The 18674-nt window shown below is 29.9% G+C and overlaps 2 protein-coding genes across 2 annotated transcripts; one reads left to right on the forward strand and one right to left on the reverse strand.

The window, feature by feature from the left end:
- Positions 1–2836: 2836 nt before the first annotated feature.
- On the reverse strand, positions 2837–7835 carry LOC126775564 (cyclin-dependent kinase 1). The gene is made up of 7 exons (XM_050497599.1): positions 7476–7835; positions 7121–7265; positions 6561–6695; positions 5755–5864; positions 5019–5132; positions 4397–4499; positions 2837–4133 (listed from the first exon to the last, which is right to left on the reverse strand). Exons 1-7 carry the CDS (start codon positions 7622–7624, stop codon positions 3927–3929), a joined length of 963 nt encoding a protein of 320 aa, XP_050353556.1. The 5' UTR covers positions 7625–7835; the 3' UTR covers positions 2837–3926.
- A 3209-nt stretch (positions 7836–11044) lies between these two features.
- Positions 11045–16617, forward strand: LOC126775667 (uncharacterized protein MAL13P1.304-like). The gene is made up of 8 exons (XM_050497731.1): positions 11045–11206; positions 12400–12617; positions 12786–13081; positions 13376–14134; positions 14363–14986; positions 15101–15304; positions 15458–16426; positions 16481–16617. Exons 1-8 carry the CDS (start codon positions 11045–11047, stop codon positions 16615–16617), a joined length of 3369 nt encoding a protein of 1122 aa, XP_050353688.1.
- The last annotated feature ends 2057 nt before the right edge of the window (positions 16618–18674 follow it).

Consider the following 18674-nt stretch of genomic DNA (forward strand, 5'->3'; position numbering starts at 1 on the left):
TATAACATCTTGTTACATAATATTAAATATTTATGTTTTAAAACCTTGGCTGCTTCTGTATCCTTATTTTCTAGTAATTCTTTACATTCACTTAAAATAATATTTTTAATGGGATTCACTGCGTTCCGCGATATTTGATTTAAGTTTTAAAGTTTCTTAACATAATATTTAATGAAAATTGTAGACAAATATTCTGTATTTTTAACCATAAGTGAATATGAGAAAATAACACGTCTTTATTAAGTATAAAATATTTTAATTTTCGTACCTACCATATAGGTAACTTAATACGTATCAAATTTATACAAGATCGCGTAGTACATTTTTGTATTAATAATAAAATGTATACAATAAGTTCTATTAACTTTTTTCTAAGTGCCATGTACACTAACGTGATGTGACGTGACGGCATGACGATTCAATGTTTCAGTAGCGCAGTCCTTTCGTTTTTAAGTTTGTATATAATTATAATTCATTTATTATGCAACGTAAGTGAATAGTGTATTTGGAATCTAGCTTATTGGCATACCTATTATTATAGTTCGGTAAATTGCACTGAGTGTCGTCACGACTGCCGTTTTCTAGAAGTAATGCTTAATAAAATAGTCAATACAAGAAGTATATTTGTTTGTGTTGCATGAATAATATTATTAAATAATCATAATTTTCAGTTAATGTTTATTTTATACAATTTAGGTGTTGTGTTTGTTAATATTCGAGAGCAATAAAAATCTTTTATCTAAGCGGTCTTTTTTTTTATAAATAAAACTCGATATATTAAGAATATCTTTTTAATGTACAGTTTTTAAAGAATTAAATTATAACTATAATTAAATGCAATTCATTATACATATCCTAAATCGAACGCACCAATTAACCTATGACGAAAATGTTAAAAAAATATTATTTGAATCTAAAATAAATTAAGGCCAATTAAGAGGCAATTTATGTAGTCAGATATAAAACTAAAATTTAGTTTTAAAATTCCACAATAATCATTATGAAAGTAAAATACAATAACCCTACACAATAAACAGAGTTCAAAATTAGTCCAACTGATATCTATCTAGTACTTAAGAAATTTTACATCTTCACGTAGTCATTAAAAAAAATTACAAGATGAGATTTTTTTACCAAAGACATCCATGTAAATTGAAGTTATTCTTAATTAATATTATATAAAATAATAATTCAACATTTGTTATGTCCGTTCTAAAAACATATAAATATGAGTTAAAATTTTAGTATCATCTATTTAGTCTTCTATTTTTCCAGTCTTCGAATTGCAAGCTATGTCAGATGAGAAAATATTTTTGTTGTTTGTACAAAAGATTCAGAAAACCAATAATACATAATATAGTACTATTATAAACCAGTGTATCTAATAAAAGCCAATTAGTTATTTTTACCAAAGGCACATGTTATATCTTATTCGGTTTTCAATCATACTTTTTTTTTTGTCTAAATATATAAAATGAATAATTTGTACATAGCGAACATTAAAGGCATACTATATGTAAGTACAACAATGGATTTTACAATATAACCACTTAAAATATGAATATTGGACAGGACCTATGAGATATTCGACGTTGATTGAATTAATAGGGCCTTTAATGATAACACAAGACCATTGTTTACATTAAAAAAACAGACATTGGCACTTGGGAATGAAAACAAAACTTTGTTTAAATATTCAATTTGTTAAAATATTATAAAATTCAATAAAAATGTCCTGTCAAAGGAAGAGAAATAATTTTTTTATCATTTTGTTTCAATGACAATAGTTCTAATTTGTGTGTTAAGTAATGTCTAGCTTAAAATGAGCTTTTGTAGTTAAATGAGCAGTTATACTACCCATGCAGATATATAATGAGATTGAAAATAGCGTCGCCTCTATTAATCTTTCACGCGCACTCTTGTTGTCGACATTCACATTTACCGATAAAATAGTAGAGGGAGGCAGTGTGCGAGCAAAGGGTGAAGAGGCAACGCAAACAATCCAGTTAGTCTATAGTCAAATTACATTTCAGTCTTATAACATTGTTTCCAAGCCAAAATTGAAGTTATTGAGAGTGGCGAACAAGACAAATAATTTATTATATATGTAATCTTACGCATTTTCTCAATTGTGTATAATTGAAGTATTTTAGTATATATTGGTAAGATAAAACTAAACTTAAACGTAAACTTTGTAACAACCAATCTAATGAAAATCAAAGAAAAAAATTAGTATATATTTTTTTTTGGAAAAACAATAGATACAATGTCACAGATAAAGAATTTAGAAATAGTGTCAGTTTGATAGAGGAATGGTATCAGCGTATATTTTATTAAAAATTCTTTAGAGGGACCAGACAATGTTACGGCTAATTTTATTAGACATCTCATGTAAGTCTTAAGATGATCTTATTTTCATTTTTTAATGGAATATATTTAGATGGCAGTGTTAGATAACAGTTTGAGTCTTTAAAATTACCATTTTAATCTTTGATAAATATAAGTATTTCAGAATTATTTTTAAAATTCCACCAGTTTGAACGGTATAAAATATTTAAAAACCACCACAAATTAAAGAATTCAAAACTTATGATATATAGACAAGCCACTGTAATACACATTATATTGTAATTTTTTGGATGTAAACAATCTTTCTGTTCATTATTTTTTTTTTTTTAAACTTAATTAGAATCCAATTTTCAAACATATAATTGATACCTTGTTTTAAATACATAAAGCAATACTATTTATGTATTTATAATAGAAAAAAGCAGAAAGATAGTTTACAAAGTATGAATACATTATTGATTTTTCCTTTATTTACAATTATGGGAAATAACATAATTTGACCCTATAAAATATCATCCGAATATATTTAAAAATTATAAACTGACAATGTATGTTAAAATAAGAATGTATAAACTGGGGGCAGGTAAAGTTATCCAATATCAGAATTAATATTTTTTTTTTTTTCCCCCGAGGCCAGTGGTCATAAATGGCTCTCCACAAAATATATATGTATATATAATTAAAAATAGTTTAAAGAATATTTTATTGTTGTTTACAAATTAAAACTTTAATGGGGGTAATTATTAAAATATGTCATATAAAAGTTAAGCATTTTCGATACTTTTTACGCTCGTCACGCTTTGTTTTAAAAATTCTTTAAACTCCACAAACTATTTTATTTTAATTGTGATATCACAATCAATAAATTTATTTTATTAAATGTGTCGAGGTTAAAAATATATATTAGTTTTTCCCATTTCATATGTATTATGTGTATTTTTTCTCATGTGCTTAATAAGAAAAACACTCAGAGTATCATATTAGACACTAGAGAGTATTTGTATTAAGTAGAAGACTGGAGATGCGAAATCCACCTTTAGTGCACTTATACATTACAAATGGAGAGCATTAGTAATGAATTTCTGAATTTGAATTCTCTATTCCTTATATTTTCAGTTGTGCGTTGATAATCAATCAGTCAGGACCTAAACTTTCATATATAAATTGTATTCCAGTTTTAATAAATAGACAATATTTTCAATGCTCTTTCAACAATCTTCATAGGTTAACATATTGTAACATGAGGCCCAACTAACAATCCACACAGCAGATTGTACTTAGCCTCCCTTTCTACAAAGATATTTTATAGGTCCATTCGGGAACACAGCTTTAACCTAATGTAACTCAGTGCTGTAGCAGTAGCAGGCTACTGAATCTGTCTCTATTAGTTATTAACTCAAGACCTTGTTAGAATTAATACTCGGCAACATCATCAATTGACCATAAGACTGTAGGATAGCTCTATGGCATGCCGTTACCAGTAAAAGCAAAACCTTTCATTGTTTGGTTGTGTAAAAGATATTTGCAATACACACTATCACTTTTGTTTTTAGGTATTACAATATACATTATGCATGTTAGACACTCTGCACTGTATTGTCGGTGCGCGGTGAGCCGTCTCCAGTGTATCGTATGTAGGGCGCGTGTGAGGCTAGTCCGGGCGGCAACTTCACGTCCCGGAAGTAGCGGTGTCTGCGCACTTCCTTCGCACTGATGCGACACACAGGGTCGTACACGAGCATCTTTTGAAGGAGCTCCATACCACTCTCGTCTAGATTTTGCACCTGGAATATTGAAACAAGCTACCTATAATATTTCATAAGTATACAACAAAAAAAAAAATAGATGCCTAAAAGATTTCTTATTTATGAAATTGTATATTAATTATGTCACGTGTCAAGTCTGAAAAGTATAATATAAAAAACATAAAATATAAACAATATTTGCTCAGATAAGACATCAGTATAGTCTTGAAATTCTATCTCATTTGGTTGTAAAATTAACTAATATGATTTTATTCATAATTGATGCAATGCTTTTTACTTACATGGTTATAAAGATTAAAAGTAGTCCAGTTAGGGAATGTGGGTTTGTAGTCTGGTAGTGAAGATACACCTGGCCAAATGTCTTCAGTAGGCGTTCTTAACATCCTAAGTAAATAGAGTAATAATTTTGAAATAACGTTTTTATTGCTTATTAATCAAGTTAATTTTTAATGTTGATGATTTTAAGGCAGCATGTCTTTACAACAAACTTACTTATTATTCTACCGAAGAATTCAAAGTAAAAGAATATAAACTAGAAAGTACAGCTGTGTTACAGTTTAGAAGGTGACTTTTCCAATATGTTTACAAACAAAGACAGAATTTACAATAGTTTAACAAATGGATTATATTTTAGTGCCAAACAACATCCATAGATAGAAGTGATTTGCACTGCCCATTACTTTGTATTTTTTATTGTCTTCCTGCTTCATAAAAAAAAATGCAAACAAAAACAGTCAAAATTATCTCAACGGGCAAGTGTGATTATATTTTAATAAAAAATATTACTAATTATTATTGAAGATCCCTAACTTTACCCACGTGACTTTAGGGCAGATAGGTAAATTGCATAAATGAAATCAATTGCCTAGACACAATTTTTAATTCGCGTTAAAAATTTTATACCTGAATATACGGAAGAGTTGATCAATTTCTGAATCCCCTTGAAATAAGGGCTTCTTGGAGGACATTTCTGAGAAAATACATCCCACTGACCACATGTCTATTGGACATGAATACCTTTAAATAGAAACATGAAAATTTTAATGTTACTTTGTCTACTAACACTGTCAATTTAAAAATAGAAAAAAAATATGTTCAATGGCAGAGCTGAAGATAAAAAAAAATTACATATTTTATGTCATTTGCTATTTTATGTTACCAACAGTTCTTCATTAATGTACCTTCATTTATAATTAAATTTAACACAATTCCATGTAATTAATTATATCCACTTGTAATTTTACTTCCCAAGTTCAGATAAAAAACTTTATTGTAATTTAAGGATAACATGTTCATTAATCTAGAATGAATTCCATAGATTAATAGATTTTGACCATACAAGGTCAAAGTTGTTTATTTATCTTTACTGTTGCCAATGGAATCCACATATTAGGTCATTATTATTTCATTTGAAATTTATTTATTAAGGTAGAACATATATAAGTATTGTATTTGGTTATTATCGCTGCTATAAAACAGGAACGAAGTTTTTTTTTAATTTGCATTATTTCCTAATTAATATTAAACAAATAAAAATACTTTTGTACGAAAACTATTCTTAGTGTCAATAGTTTTAGCACAGGCAAAGAGCGTGCAAGTAGTCAATAACTTGGCAAAAATTTCTAATAAGTTATGATACCTTTGACTGCCAAGCAGAACTTCAGGTGCTCTGTACCAAAGAGTTACCACTTCATGAGTGTACACCCTTACTGGTACACCAAATGCCCGTCCAAGACCAAAGTCTGCCACCTGTAATATGAAAAATTTGGTCTAATTGGTTATATATACTATTCTATTTTATAAATGTATTGTTTCTAATCTAGTGAGTAGTGACATATACAATTATTCCACCTTGTGCATGTCGCGTAGCAGTTCATCCGGTAAAGTGCGCAAACATGAGTAACAGCCCAGTGGTAAGAACGTGTGAATCTTAACCGATGATCATAGGTTCAAACCCGGGGAAGCACCACTGAATTTTCATGTGTTTAATTTGTGATTATATTACATCTCATGCTTTACATTGCACGAAAACATCGTGTGAAACCTGCATGTGTCTAATTTCACTAAAGTTCTGCGATATGTGCATTCCAACAACCCACATTGGAGCAGCGTGGTGGAATGAGCTCCAAACCTTCTCCTCAAAAAGGGAGAGGAGACTTTAGCACAGCAGTGGGATATTCACAGGCTGTTACCTAATACAATTATTCACTGCTTTATTTTGAACTTTTATGTAAATCTAGCTATAAAAATTATAGATGTAAAATATTTTCCAAGTTCTCTTAAAATTGTGACAACTCTTTATAAATGTGTTATCATTAATTCTTGTTTATATAATTTAATCTCATTTATTTATTTTATCTTCAATCTATTTTTTTTTTGTTAGTCTTAATTGATCTCAGTTTAACTAACTCTTTTTAATTTATAATAAAATAAAAAAAACAATACCTTTATAATACCAGTTTTGTCTATAAGAAGATTCTGAGGCTTCAAGTCTCTGTGTAGTATGCGGCGTTGATGGCAGTACAAGATGGCATTATTTATCTGGTACAGGTAACTTTTCACCACCGTGGGGTCCATGAACTACGAAACATAAATAGTTTATGTTTACAAAGATCAAAATAATTTGCTCTAAATTGGAAATCCAATTAAAACCTATTTTCCATAAATAAAACCTAGTAATACTTCTTTATAAGATTATTATGCTTGATATTGTAGGATTTTAAGTTTTAGCTGTTTAACAATAAGCTTGTCTTTTCACAAAAACTACCACTACTAAAAGGAAATTTGTTTATTATCTTCTTTCTGTGGGTGATTATAATTCACCCCTCCGTCACTTGATTAATTTATTTGAATTTAAAATAAGTTTTATAACATTTAAAATAATCTATATTGCACATTTACAAGTAAAACTGATTAGTTGTTTAACAAAATAATAAATATAATAGAATATATGTTAAAAAATGTTATTTGACATATCTCAAATAATTCTTAAATTTAGAACTTACCTTGCCTGACCCTAGAGAATCCATGTATTTCTTTAAATCCATTGATAAAAACTCAAATATAAGATAAAGGCGTGATTCCTCCATAAGCACGTCTTCCAGCTTTACAATATTTGGGTGATTTAATTCCTTGAGCAGGGAAATTTCTCTGTAATAGGGATGATGCAAAATATGGGAGTTTTAGGTTATAAATTATTTTACATGTTTATCAATATTGTCTTCAAGGTCCTACTGGCAGTTGGTAAACTGCCAGTAGGACCTTGAAGTATATACCTTGACCTTGGACTGGCAGTTGGTAAACTGCCAGTAGGACCTTGAAGTAGAACTAACCATGAAGGAAAAATGCTTAACAACTTACCGTATAGCTGTCGAGGGAATGCCTTCATCTTCAGATTCCAATCTAATTTTCTTCATAGCAACAAACTGTCCAGTTATTTTATTTTTTCCTTTATACACTACTCCGTAAGTGCCTTCGCCAATTTTTTCTATTTTAAGAAAATCATCCATCTTGTAAGGCGGAATTTTGTTAGATTTAGCACAGTATTTAATAAAAATTCTGCGGGTCAGTAGCCGCGCGTGTTTCTTTTTAGTTTTTTTATTGAAACATTTATTAATCTTATATGTAACCTATGTGTCACGAGGTTTAGAATATTTCACCTTATTTTTTTATTGCAAACTATTGCAACGTTTACAGCATTTAACGACTTTCAAACGAAGTTTTTTTAAATTCTACGGACGACATTTAGCGTTGACATTGCCATTACTTGGTTTACTCTATACCTACTCGGTACTCTATATGTACTATATTCTTTTATAATGCTTATTTTATTTTAAAAACTAATCATATTGGATGTAATGACGTATATGCAATTAAAATGATTATTGCATTTATCACGATGAACTCATATCTGCATCATTTTATCAAAAATCCAAATTATATAATAAATAATTATTCACTATAAATAGGCAATTTATTTACATAATAGGATGTCTTTATACAAAATGATGATTATTTAGTTTAAATTTTACGCCAATTATCTTACGAATTACTAAGCTAAAAAATATCTCTACGAAAACATAGCTAGGGTTGCCAGGCGTTTATCCGGAAGGGACGGATAAAAACTAATATAGTTATTAATTAGGCTTTTCGGATGTCTTGACGGTGTCCAAGTTATCCTTCGTCGATTGGAATAGGTTATTTTTATAGTAACTTATATTAGAGCCGTAATTCCCATTGAACAATAATTTAATAACAATGTTTTGTGCTGTATAATGTAATTTAAAAAAAATTAAAATCCTTCATTCTTCATATATATCGATGGACGTAATGTAAAATACATTTAAGGTGTTTAAGTTTTCTATCTTGTTAATTAACATAAAATCATAAAATAAATTCCCCTCAAGCCAAGCCGCTGCTTCGACAAGTATATGTGTAAATACGACAGTGCGTCAAAACAAAACCAAAATATGTGGTATATATATATTTATATAAGTACCTACTTTTTTTAGCTACGCCACCGTAAATATTTACTGTTAGAGAATACCTATTTTGCATTAAATGTTCGCCTGATGTCTTTTGTATTTGTACCATATATTTTTTATGATTGATCGATAGGTTTTGAATCAAAACGTCAAATATATTACTTAGCAAAACTACATGAAAGTAAAATACTTCTTCCTTTTTTAAGCAATGGGTTAAATAATAATTAAGCGTTCAAGAAGAAAAGCACCGGAATTGAGAGCCTCCTAATTTTTTGAAGTAGGTTAAAAATTAACGGTAACTTTAGTTTGATGTATTTATTATAATTTTATAGCAGCATTAATCTGTATTCTAATCAATGCCAATAAGTCTGATAGTCCAATCAATCAAACATATCGCATTTTATCTTTTATATTTTTATGAATAAAAAAAAACAGCTTGAAACATGTGCCTTATTTTATCGGAACAATATTCATTATTTGCCCAGAGAATTAGAATTATTACGATTAATGGAATAAATACGTAAGCGCTAGGATTTCATGTTATGATATTTTGAACAGTATTAATTGTTACCAAAATATTTTATAATAGACACTTCTATTGTTTTGTAATTTGTGTTAACTAAAAAGTCTATACTTAAGTAAAAAATATCTAGGTTGTATAATTTATTTTTTACACTCTTAATATAAGTCTAAACATAAGAATTTCATATCATACTTTTTATTTCACATCATTCATTCAATAGAAATAATCTAAGACAAACATGGTTGTTTATTGTTTAGTATGAAAAAATCGCAAAAATAAACAAAACCTATTTTGTTATTAATAACTTATTTTAAATGTTGTCTGTATATAATATTTAATTAAGAATTAACAGTTGATGTATAGTACACACCTACGTCTTAAAATATAGTTGACTACTATTTTAATAATAAAATTCAGCTATAAGAAATTATAACGAGCATAAAAATATTATAAATGCGGTACTAGTTTTTTTTTATTGAATTGGTAGGCGAACGATCATATGATATACGAGATGGTTAGTATTCACCAACGCCCATAGGCATTCGCATTGTAAGAAATGTTAACCATCGTTTACACCTCCAATGCGCCACCAACCTTGGGAACTTTACCACCAGTAAAGGAAGGTCAGTCTCTTGTTACTTTATCAAGGCTAAAATATTGCACCGGTCGTAATAAAATCAATTGTAATTGAGACAATCATTGTTGCGCTATTCTGTAAGAACAAACTCGAAATTTACCGCAGAAATCTGTCGTGAATTGTCAAAAGGTGATATGCGACATTGACCATAATAATTATATCAAGAATACATGCATCATAATAGTATATAACCTTAACTCGATTGTCAATATTTTACGCGTGAGTAATGAAGTCAGTTCTTACAGAATAGCGCTATATGCTAATATGCATAAGGACGATGGTATATATATTTAATTTTTAAATATTTATTATTTATATTATTCTTATATTTATATATTATAATTGATTACGGGATTTGATACGGGATTTAGAACATAAAAATTTGGGAAACACTTTTGACGCCAACAGAGTCGCGTGGAACAGCTAACACAGCTAATTGTAAGTCAAATGGCGACTTGATAAGAATTCTTTTTTCTGTCGACCTCATCACTTTCGGTCACGTAATTATTCTTATTATTCACGACGCGTGCTTTTGAACTCGTTACCGTTATCACAACATTATCGAGAGATTATCTTCGTTTATAATCATATTAAAACAGGCCGATCATTAAAAGATCAGTTTATTTGGACGTAGATTCCGATGTGAACTAGAAAAAAGTTTCAGATATGTGGAAGTGGTTCATTTTGTTATGGTTGGCGCAATGGAGAACTGTAAGTTTGTTTATATGTATTTACTTCTTTATTGACTGCCTCGTTGGTCCAGACCAGCAATAAGGTATAAGGCCGCAGACTTGGAGGTCCTGGGTTCGAACCTCAGGTCGGGCCAATAAAAAAATATTGAATTTTTCTGTCGAAAATTCTAAGTAAAGTAGTCTGGAAGTTGGAAGTGTGTACACTCCCGTGCCTTGGAAAGCACGTAATTCCGTTGGTCCTACGGCTGAACTCTTTCCGGTCGTGTCAAATTGCCGTCCCATCGGATTATGAGAGTTAGGGAATATAGAGTGCACTTGTGTTTCCAGACACACTAGTGCACTATAATATCTCCTGCGTAGTTGGCTAATCTCTCTTGAGATTGGCCGCCGTGACCGAAATCAGTCTGGAGGACATTATTAATATTTATTTGATACAAATTCATGCTTTAGATGTCGTAAAATTTGCTTAAGATTTTCACGCAAAAGTTTATTTTCAATAGTCGACGAAACGGTCTTATAATCCTAACTAATATAAATACGAAAGTGTTATTATTTATTTGTATCACTTACATGTTTTCATTTCTTAATCGACCATGATGAAAATTTGCAAACACATTGTCAGGGGTACAGCAAAGGACACACTTCACAGCTGCCCGTCCTCCGACATTCTCCGTAACATGCGGGCGAAGCCGCAGGCGGAAACTAGTGTTATATGTATTCATAACTTGAATGTTAACATTGAAATAAATAAAGACGTTAACAAATTTATGTCATAAAATCTTGCTTTTCGTAAATATAACTCATCAATGTATCCTGCAAATTCTGGATATTAGTGCCATAGGTTTCGTTGATTCATTTGAATATGTCTTTGTCTGCGGAGTACCTTCGTATTATTATTTACGTATGACAAATAAAATATCATTTAAGTAAGCTTTTACATGTTCTTTAATCCTGTCTTTACAAATCTGTAAGAATGAACTAATAAATAAACCGCAGGAAACGGTCGTGAAATGTCAGAAAGTGATATGCGGCCATAATAATTATAACACCAATAATACTAACTTTAATTTAAATGCTTGAAACTTGAAAGCGTGCAAATGTAAGTCGTATACAGACTAGGTTACTTACGACAATTTACTACATTCGTAGGCTATGAATGTATTTTGTAACTTGTATTTTAAAAAAAATGTTAAATAAATTACTTGAAAATATTTGTAATTCGCATTTTATTCAGAGCAAATCAGGTAGTTTTCCCAGTCCTACCTGTATTGTAAAGTTTGTCAAAATAGGAAAAACATATTCGAATTAAGTTTTAATTTCCTTTGAATATCCATTGGCGTATTTGTATATTTTACAAGTATGTACAATTTAAGCCGCTCCTATAGTATAGTTTTTTTTTTTTTATAATTCGTCAATTTAGTTTAGATTGCACTAAAAATAGCTTATAATAATTATATCTTAAAGGTACATTAAAAGAGATTTTATATCCGTCCTGGCTCATTAAATATTTAAAAAAAAAAAAACAACAAAATTTGCCGCCCTAGGCTTATACCTACTTATCCTGTTGATAAATCTGCAGCAATCTGTTAAGAATTGTAATTTGTAACCATAAACAAATAATATTTTTTTAGCGTCATCTGGCTCATAAGCCAACCTGGTAAATTAAGAAATCAAATTCGTGCTGTAGTTGTAATGAGTGTGGCGATTTGTTGATTGTTGATTTATGTACTTATTTGCGTACCGTTTTAAATTAGTTAATTTAGTTTAAGTTTTTTGAACCCACTAGGCTTTCAAACTGTCGTGGCACGTGTATATGTGTATTCACTACATATTATAAAACAAAGTTCCTCCAGCGCGTCTGTCTGTCTGAATGCAATAAGCTTAAAAACTACGTTTTTCATACTATTTTCTCCAATATAATTATATTATATTTTTTTAAATATTACAGTTATTATCGCAACCAGTGATAAGCGAGAATGTAAGAGAGTCCAGACAATTAAATTTTGCTGAATGTTGTCCCTGTCACGAGTCTCAAAGAAGTGCTGATTACGATGTTATGGAAGCAGCTTCCACTCGCGATAGCTGTCCTTGTCAGTCGGCATCAGATTCAGAATCTGCCCCGTCAATCTTCACACCTGCAGTTAGAGCAGTTGAACCATTTACGAGGTACCTATTATTGTTTTTTTTTTTATAGAATAGGAAGGCGGACGATTAATTGCAATTATATCAACCACTAACAAAGTCTTTACTTATTATTTATTTACTTTTTGTGCACTTATTTATTTTCAATAATAAACGAATAAAATAGTACCTAATAGCAATTTTAATTTTCAGATCAGGTGAAATAAAAGCTCCTAATCCTCTGCTGAAACCTGAAGTGGGACTAGCGTCTTCTGTTTTAGAAACCTTACAGGAGGTCACGGATCAAGAATATCAAGAAGCATTGGTTAGAGACGCTACAAGAACTGCACTTAATGATAGAGAGGAAAACCTGTTAGAACAAGAAATTACTAACACCCCGAGAAATATAGTTAACATTATCTTGCAACCAAAAGATGGACATACGTTAGATGACGTAATGCCAGAAGCATCGCATATGCAAGAAACACGTTGTGTTCATCCACCTTTAGGTAGAGCCAATAGCTTTGACCAAATGAGTTACAAACCAAGAAATAACGATATGGCAAGCAGTGCGAGTAATATTCAAGAAAATAAAACACCTTTGAAAAGTAATATTTTAGAAGATTTAAAATTAAAATCCGATTTACTAAAAACAAAACTCTTTTCAAACAATAAGAATAGCTTGAAAGATACGTTTTCCAATTCTAATACACTAAATCCATATGAAAAACAATCTAAAAACGAAAATTCGAATGACAGTTATATCAAGCGCATTCCTAATTATAAATTAGGTTCTCTTTTAGAATACTTAAAAAATTCCAAACAAAAAAATAATTCACCGAGTGCTATGAAAGAAACCGATAAAAAATTCGAAGATGTTTCATTCTCACCAAGTAATCTTCAAAACCATTTCTTACGAAATAATGAAAGAATACACTACTTACCTAAAAGTTCTAAATCACTGTCACACGAAGAAGACTTGATAAAAGAGAATCTTAATTCAAAAGAAAAGTATTTAAATGATGAGTTAATTGAAACACAAAAAGATGTTATGCCGGAAGAAGCCAGTCTATGGAATCCACTCTCGGACACGAATTTAGTAAAACCAAATAATGTAGTAACTAAAGACAATGAAAAAAATGATTGTGAAGTAAACCTTTCTAAAGAAAACATCCAAAGAGGAACAAAATATAGTGTCGAAAATATGGATGCAGAGTCTAGTCCGACAGAACTAAATACGAATATAGCTGAAAAACCTATTAATGAAATAGGCGCAAAAGATAATTATTTAAATGATGATTGGAAAGATGACACATTCAATAACAAAATACCAACACAAGCTCTTATTAAAGAAACCGTACCAGTAAACAACGATGTAACAGAAATGAAAGATAATAATGAATTAATGGCTAAAGATGTAGAAACCGATAACCTTGAAAATGAAAGTAGCGATGGACACTCATGTGACGCCGAGGAGGCGGGATCGAGTGATGCCATTAAAATTGCTAAAATTCCACAAACAAAGGACAAAAAAAACAGTGTCGATAATGTCAATGATATTGGTATACACGACAACCAACTGTTAAATACTGAAACGTTAACACTTACAACAACAGAAAAAAGTTTTGATATTTTTAAATCAAATGAGATAAATATATTTCCAAATATCAAAGCCGACGTACTTAAAACGTTGAATAAAATTAAAAACGCAAATGAAAAAATCCAAGATAAACTTAAAATCAATGCACAAAATATTCGAAAACTAGATGTGATTAATAAATCTTCAACAGATATTACAGAATCGAGTACTTTGGAAATACCTAAAAACTATACCGATGAAAACAATAATAATATTAGTAAAAATATAAATACTCAAGATTTACAGGAAATGTCAGATCGTATTCTTAATTTAAGTTTATCTAATGAAAAGTCAGTAGAACCGCTGGAACCGGATACTACGGTCAATATAAATGACAATACAGATGTCATTAAAAATATAGATAACGAAATGTCTCCATCGGAATTATTTAAAATGGAAGAGCCATCACTTTCCTCATCAAATTCACTATTAAAAAGTTCTGATGAAATAGCAGATATATCGGATACATTTAATGAAATTGACAAAAATCATAATAAAGTTAATAATGATGCAATCGATGTATCTAGAAAAAATCCTTGTGAAAGTATGACACCCAAAATTTCTGACAATACCGGAGTAAGCTCATCAAATGATCAAGAGAAAGAAATGATGTCACAAGCTAGTAGCCCTTATGAAAACAGAATTCGCCATACTAATCAAGATTTTATTGTTCAACCAGAATCGGATATAAATGTAAAAGATATTCTGGATAATCTTAAGTCTTCATTATCAGATATTTTTAATAATAATGAAAATATAAATAGCAACAAAGGCAGTGACAATTTTCATGATAATTCAAATAGAAATTCAATATATTTAGAAAGAAATGAACAAAATAATTTAAATAAATCGCCATTTAATTTTAATGAACCAAAAAATATTAACACAGCCAAAAGCTATGCACAAACAAGAACTCGAGGTGATTTATCAAATTGGGATAAAAACAATCATCAAACCAATCACTTAAATTCTTATAAAGCTAAAGTAGCTAGTCCGGATTCACTTAATTTAAAAACAGTACAATCACAATTAAATAAAAATCGAGATACTTTGCAAAGACCATTTCAAGATGATTCTGAAGTTAGGTCAGCAAGTACCATTTTCCATTATCCTTTAGAAATGCCGAATTCCTCTAACATAAAAATTCCAACTAAAAATGGAAAAAAATATTATGATTCTGGTTTAAATTTACAAAAATCTACTGAATCCTTAAACACTCTTTCGGAAAACTTCAAATCACGAACAGAGGATGCTTTTAGAAACATAAAAGAGTCAATAGATGATTTTAAAAGATCACATAAAACAAATCAGAATAATTTATTAGGCGAGTCGCATACGCCTCAAAATATTCTTTGGACAACTTTACGACCAAATAATATAGATAAAAGACTACAAGATTTCCATTCAGATTTAAAGGACAGATTTTCGCAAGTGTCACAAAGAATACCAGATATTTTGCCCTTTGATGACAAGTCTAATTTACTGGCAAAATATAAAATAAATAATCTCAATAATCCAATAAAAAGTAATCCGAAATATCAAGTCAAAAGCAATGATTTACCAAAAAGCAAGATAAATTTGGCATTAAAACCACATACATCGCAATCAATTTTAGGTTCAAGTAAGAAGGGACTATCGAAATCAAATTTGCAACAAAAAATAAATCTTACTCCGAAACCTTTGGGTGCAAGCTTGAGACAATTTGAAGATCCTATACAGTTGGGCCATAAATTTGAGAGTAAAACTCCCCTTAGAAAGGAAATTAGACGTAAACCATTGAAAGAAAACAAAATTACCTTTTCTTTTACTACACCTCGCCCGCAAATAACCAAATTAAGACCAAATCAGAAAATATATAATAAGCTTACACCAGAAACTTTGCGATCGTTGTTTAAGTTACCAAAATCGTCATATAAATCTCCATTACAAAAAAGTCTTGAACTAAAGTCAAAATTCAATCCTGATGAACTGAAACATTCAGCAAGTAACCAATTTACATCGCACATTGAACCAGATATGAAATTGGGTAATCCCAAAACAGCATTTTCTTCTTTAGAAGAATCAAAGATATCACCGACAGTTAGTGATTTATGTGACGAGAATACTTATCCAAAGATTAGTGATTTATCCTCAAAAAATAATCCAGAAAGATCTGAAAATGTATTAATGACTAAAATGAGAGATGCCGGCAAAGCAAAAGATATGCTATCAGGTGGCAATTTGAATAAAAAGTTTTTATATAATAGCGGTAATAATTTAAAATCAATAGCTCTACCAGATGCAAAGCCGTCAGCTTCTAATAATAGAAATACAGTTACATCAAGTTTTACAGATAGATCTTTAAAGGAAAACGTTTCATACAAATGTAAGATGATTTGTTTTGAGGATAATGAAGATTCCGAATAATAATGCGAAATACAACTACGACACAAAATTTATATGTTGTAAATAAAGACTACCAAGTGCATAGCTGTTAAGTTTTAGGTACTTAAATTTTATAATTGAAAATATAACTTATATTAAAATAATATCACTTTTCTTTGGTTTTTATTTATTTTTATCGAGGCTACCAATCATTACCAAAAATAATTCGTAGTTTATATAAAAATTCATTTAACTATAATATATATGTGACATTTTGTTTCAATTGAAAAGAACGCTTGAACCAATTTTGTGCCTCTCTTACTAACGCTGCGTTAAGTGCATAAACGTCGCTTTTACGCTGCTTGTGTCGCATTTTTTTCTTTTTTGTAATAAAAACCTTAAATTCTATCAAATTTCTTCATTAGATTTTGGCGGAAAATGTGTTTTTAAAATGTCATCGATTTAATGATAACAAAACCAGCCAAATACAAACAGGACAACCTAAGAGACTTTACTAGAACTTTATACTTAAAAAAAAACGAAAAAATTTGGCCGAGAATTATTATTATTTGTTATTAGAATAGAGAACCCCTATTGTGTTTAAGTTAGAAATAATAACACTAAATGTATATAGTTATACTTTATTGTAGCTGCGTATGTAAATTATGTAGTTGGAGCGTTACTTACGTAGATTTGTAAACCAAAGACATTAGTCTAGAAATACAAAATACAAACACATTGTAACAAGCAGTTATTGATAAAAAAAATTATGTATTACTACGACAATTGGTGTAACAGCACGTTCAGTTTCCATTTAAACTTTAAAACATCAACAATAATTGAAACACAGCAAGATAAATATTGTTCCTGCCATTAAAAAAATATACAATTTAAAACTTAAATTTTGTTTTCTTACTTTCTTGAAGTTTGTTAATACATATTAAAAAAAAGATTTGAAATTTATTCCCATCCATACCCATGCTTAAGTTTAATCTACCCAACCACGTATTGTAATACACAATATGAATATTTTAAATATTCGTAATTATAAATTTTTAAGCTTTAAACGTTATATCATTTAACCCATTCAACGCCAGGGACCCACGTAGTGGGCTCACTAAGTAAGTTTTTCTTCGTAAAATGCAATAATAAAAAACGACAATAAAATTGAATGGCCATTTTAACAAGATCTTCTTATACGTTTTGGTTTTTATGTTTAGACATATTTATTTTTTTCAATACATTTTATCTTCTTCCTAGATACCAAAAACCCACGTCGTGGGTTGTTTTGCAGGTGTAGAAAATGTTGAAAGAAATAAAATAAAAAGAAAAACTTTTTAAAGGTATAAATGAAATATAAAAAAACTCTTATAAAAAAACTGTTTTGTTGGCTTTGGTGCGAAATATTTTGTTATTTCTTGAATATTTAATTCGTTTAGCTTTTGGAATATTTAATAGTTATTAAAAAAAAACGCAGTAAAGGTAACAGTAAAAGATACAGTAATTAATGTATTATTGCCGCGACTTGTGATTTGTTCAAAGATTTATTGTTTGTGTTTTAAGATTTATTGAGTGAGTTATTTATATCAATTTATATTATTTGGTATTATATTTTTTAAAAGACCAATTCGAGATTCTACTAACCTATAACAATTACTTTACGTTCCCGATTCAAGTCAACTTTGACTATTCTATATTCATTCGAATCGGAATTAAACCGTTATGATGGTAACATATACCTTTAGATTAGAATCAATTTTAAGAGTTAACTTTTATACTAATAATAAAAGTCCTGCAGACCTATTTCGGCCAAGGCGGCCAATCTCAAGAGAGATTAGCCAACTGCGCAAAACATATTTTAGTGCACAAGTGTGTGCGCAAACACTCTATTCCCCAACTCTCATAATCCGATGGGACGACAACCCGACATGACCGAAAAGAGTTCAGGCGCAGAACCAACGGCTATACGTGCTTTTCGAGGCACAGGAGTGTACACACTTCCAACTCCCAGACACCGGGCTGCTAGTGAGAATTTTCGACAGATAAACTCAATAACTCTATTGTTTCGACCTGGGATTTGAACCCGGGTCCGCGGCCTT

This window comes from Nymphalis io, chromosome 18, assembly GCF_905147045.1.
Source record: "Nymphalis io chromosome 18, ilAglIoxx1.1, whole genome shotgun sequence".
In the NCBI taxonomy this organism is placed as follows: Eukaryota; Metazoa; Arthropoda; class Insecta; order Lepidoptera; family Nymphalidae; genus Nymphalis; species Nymphalis io.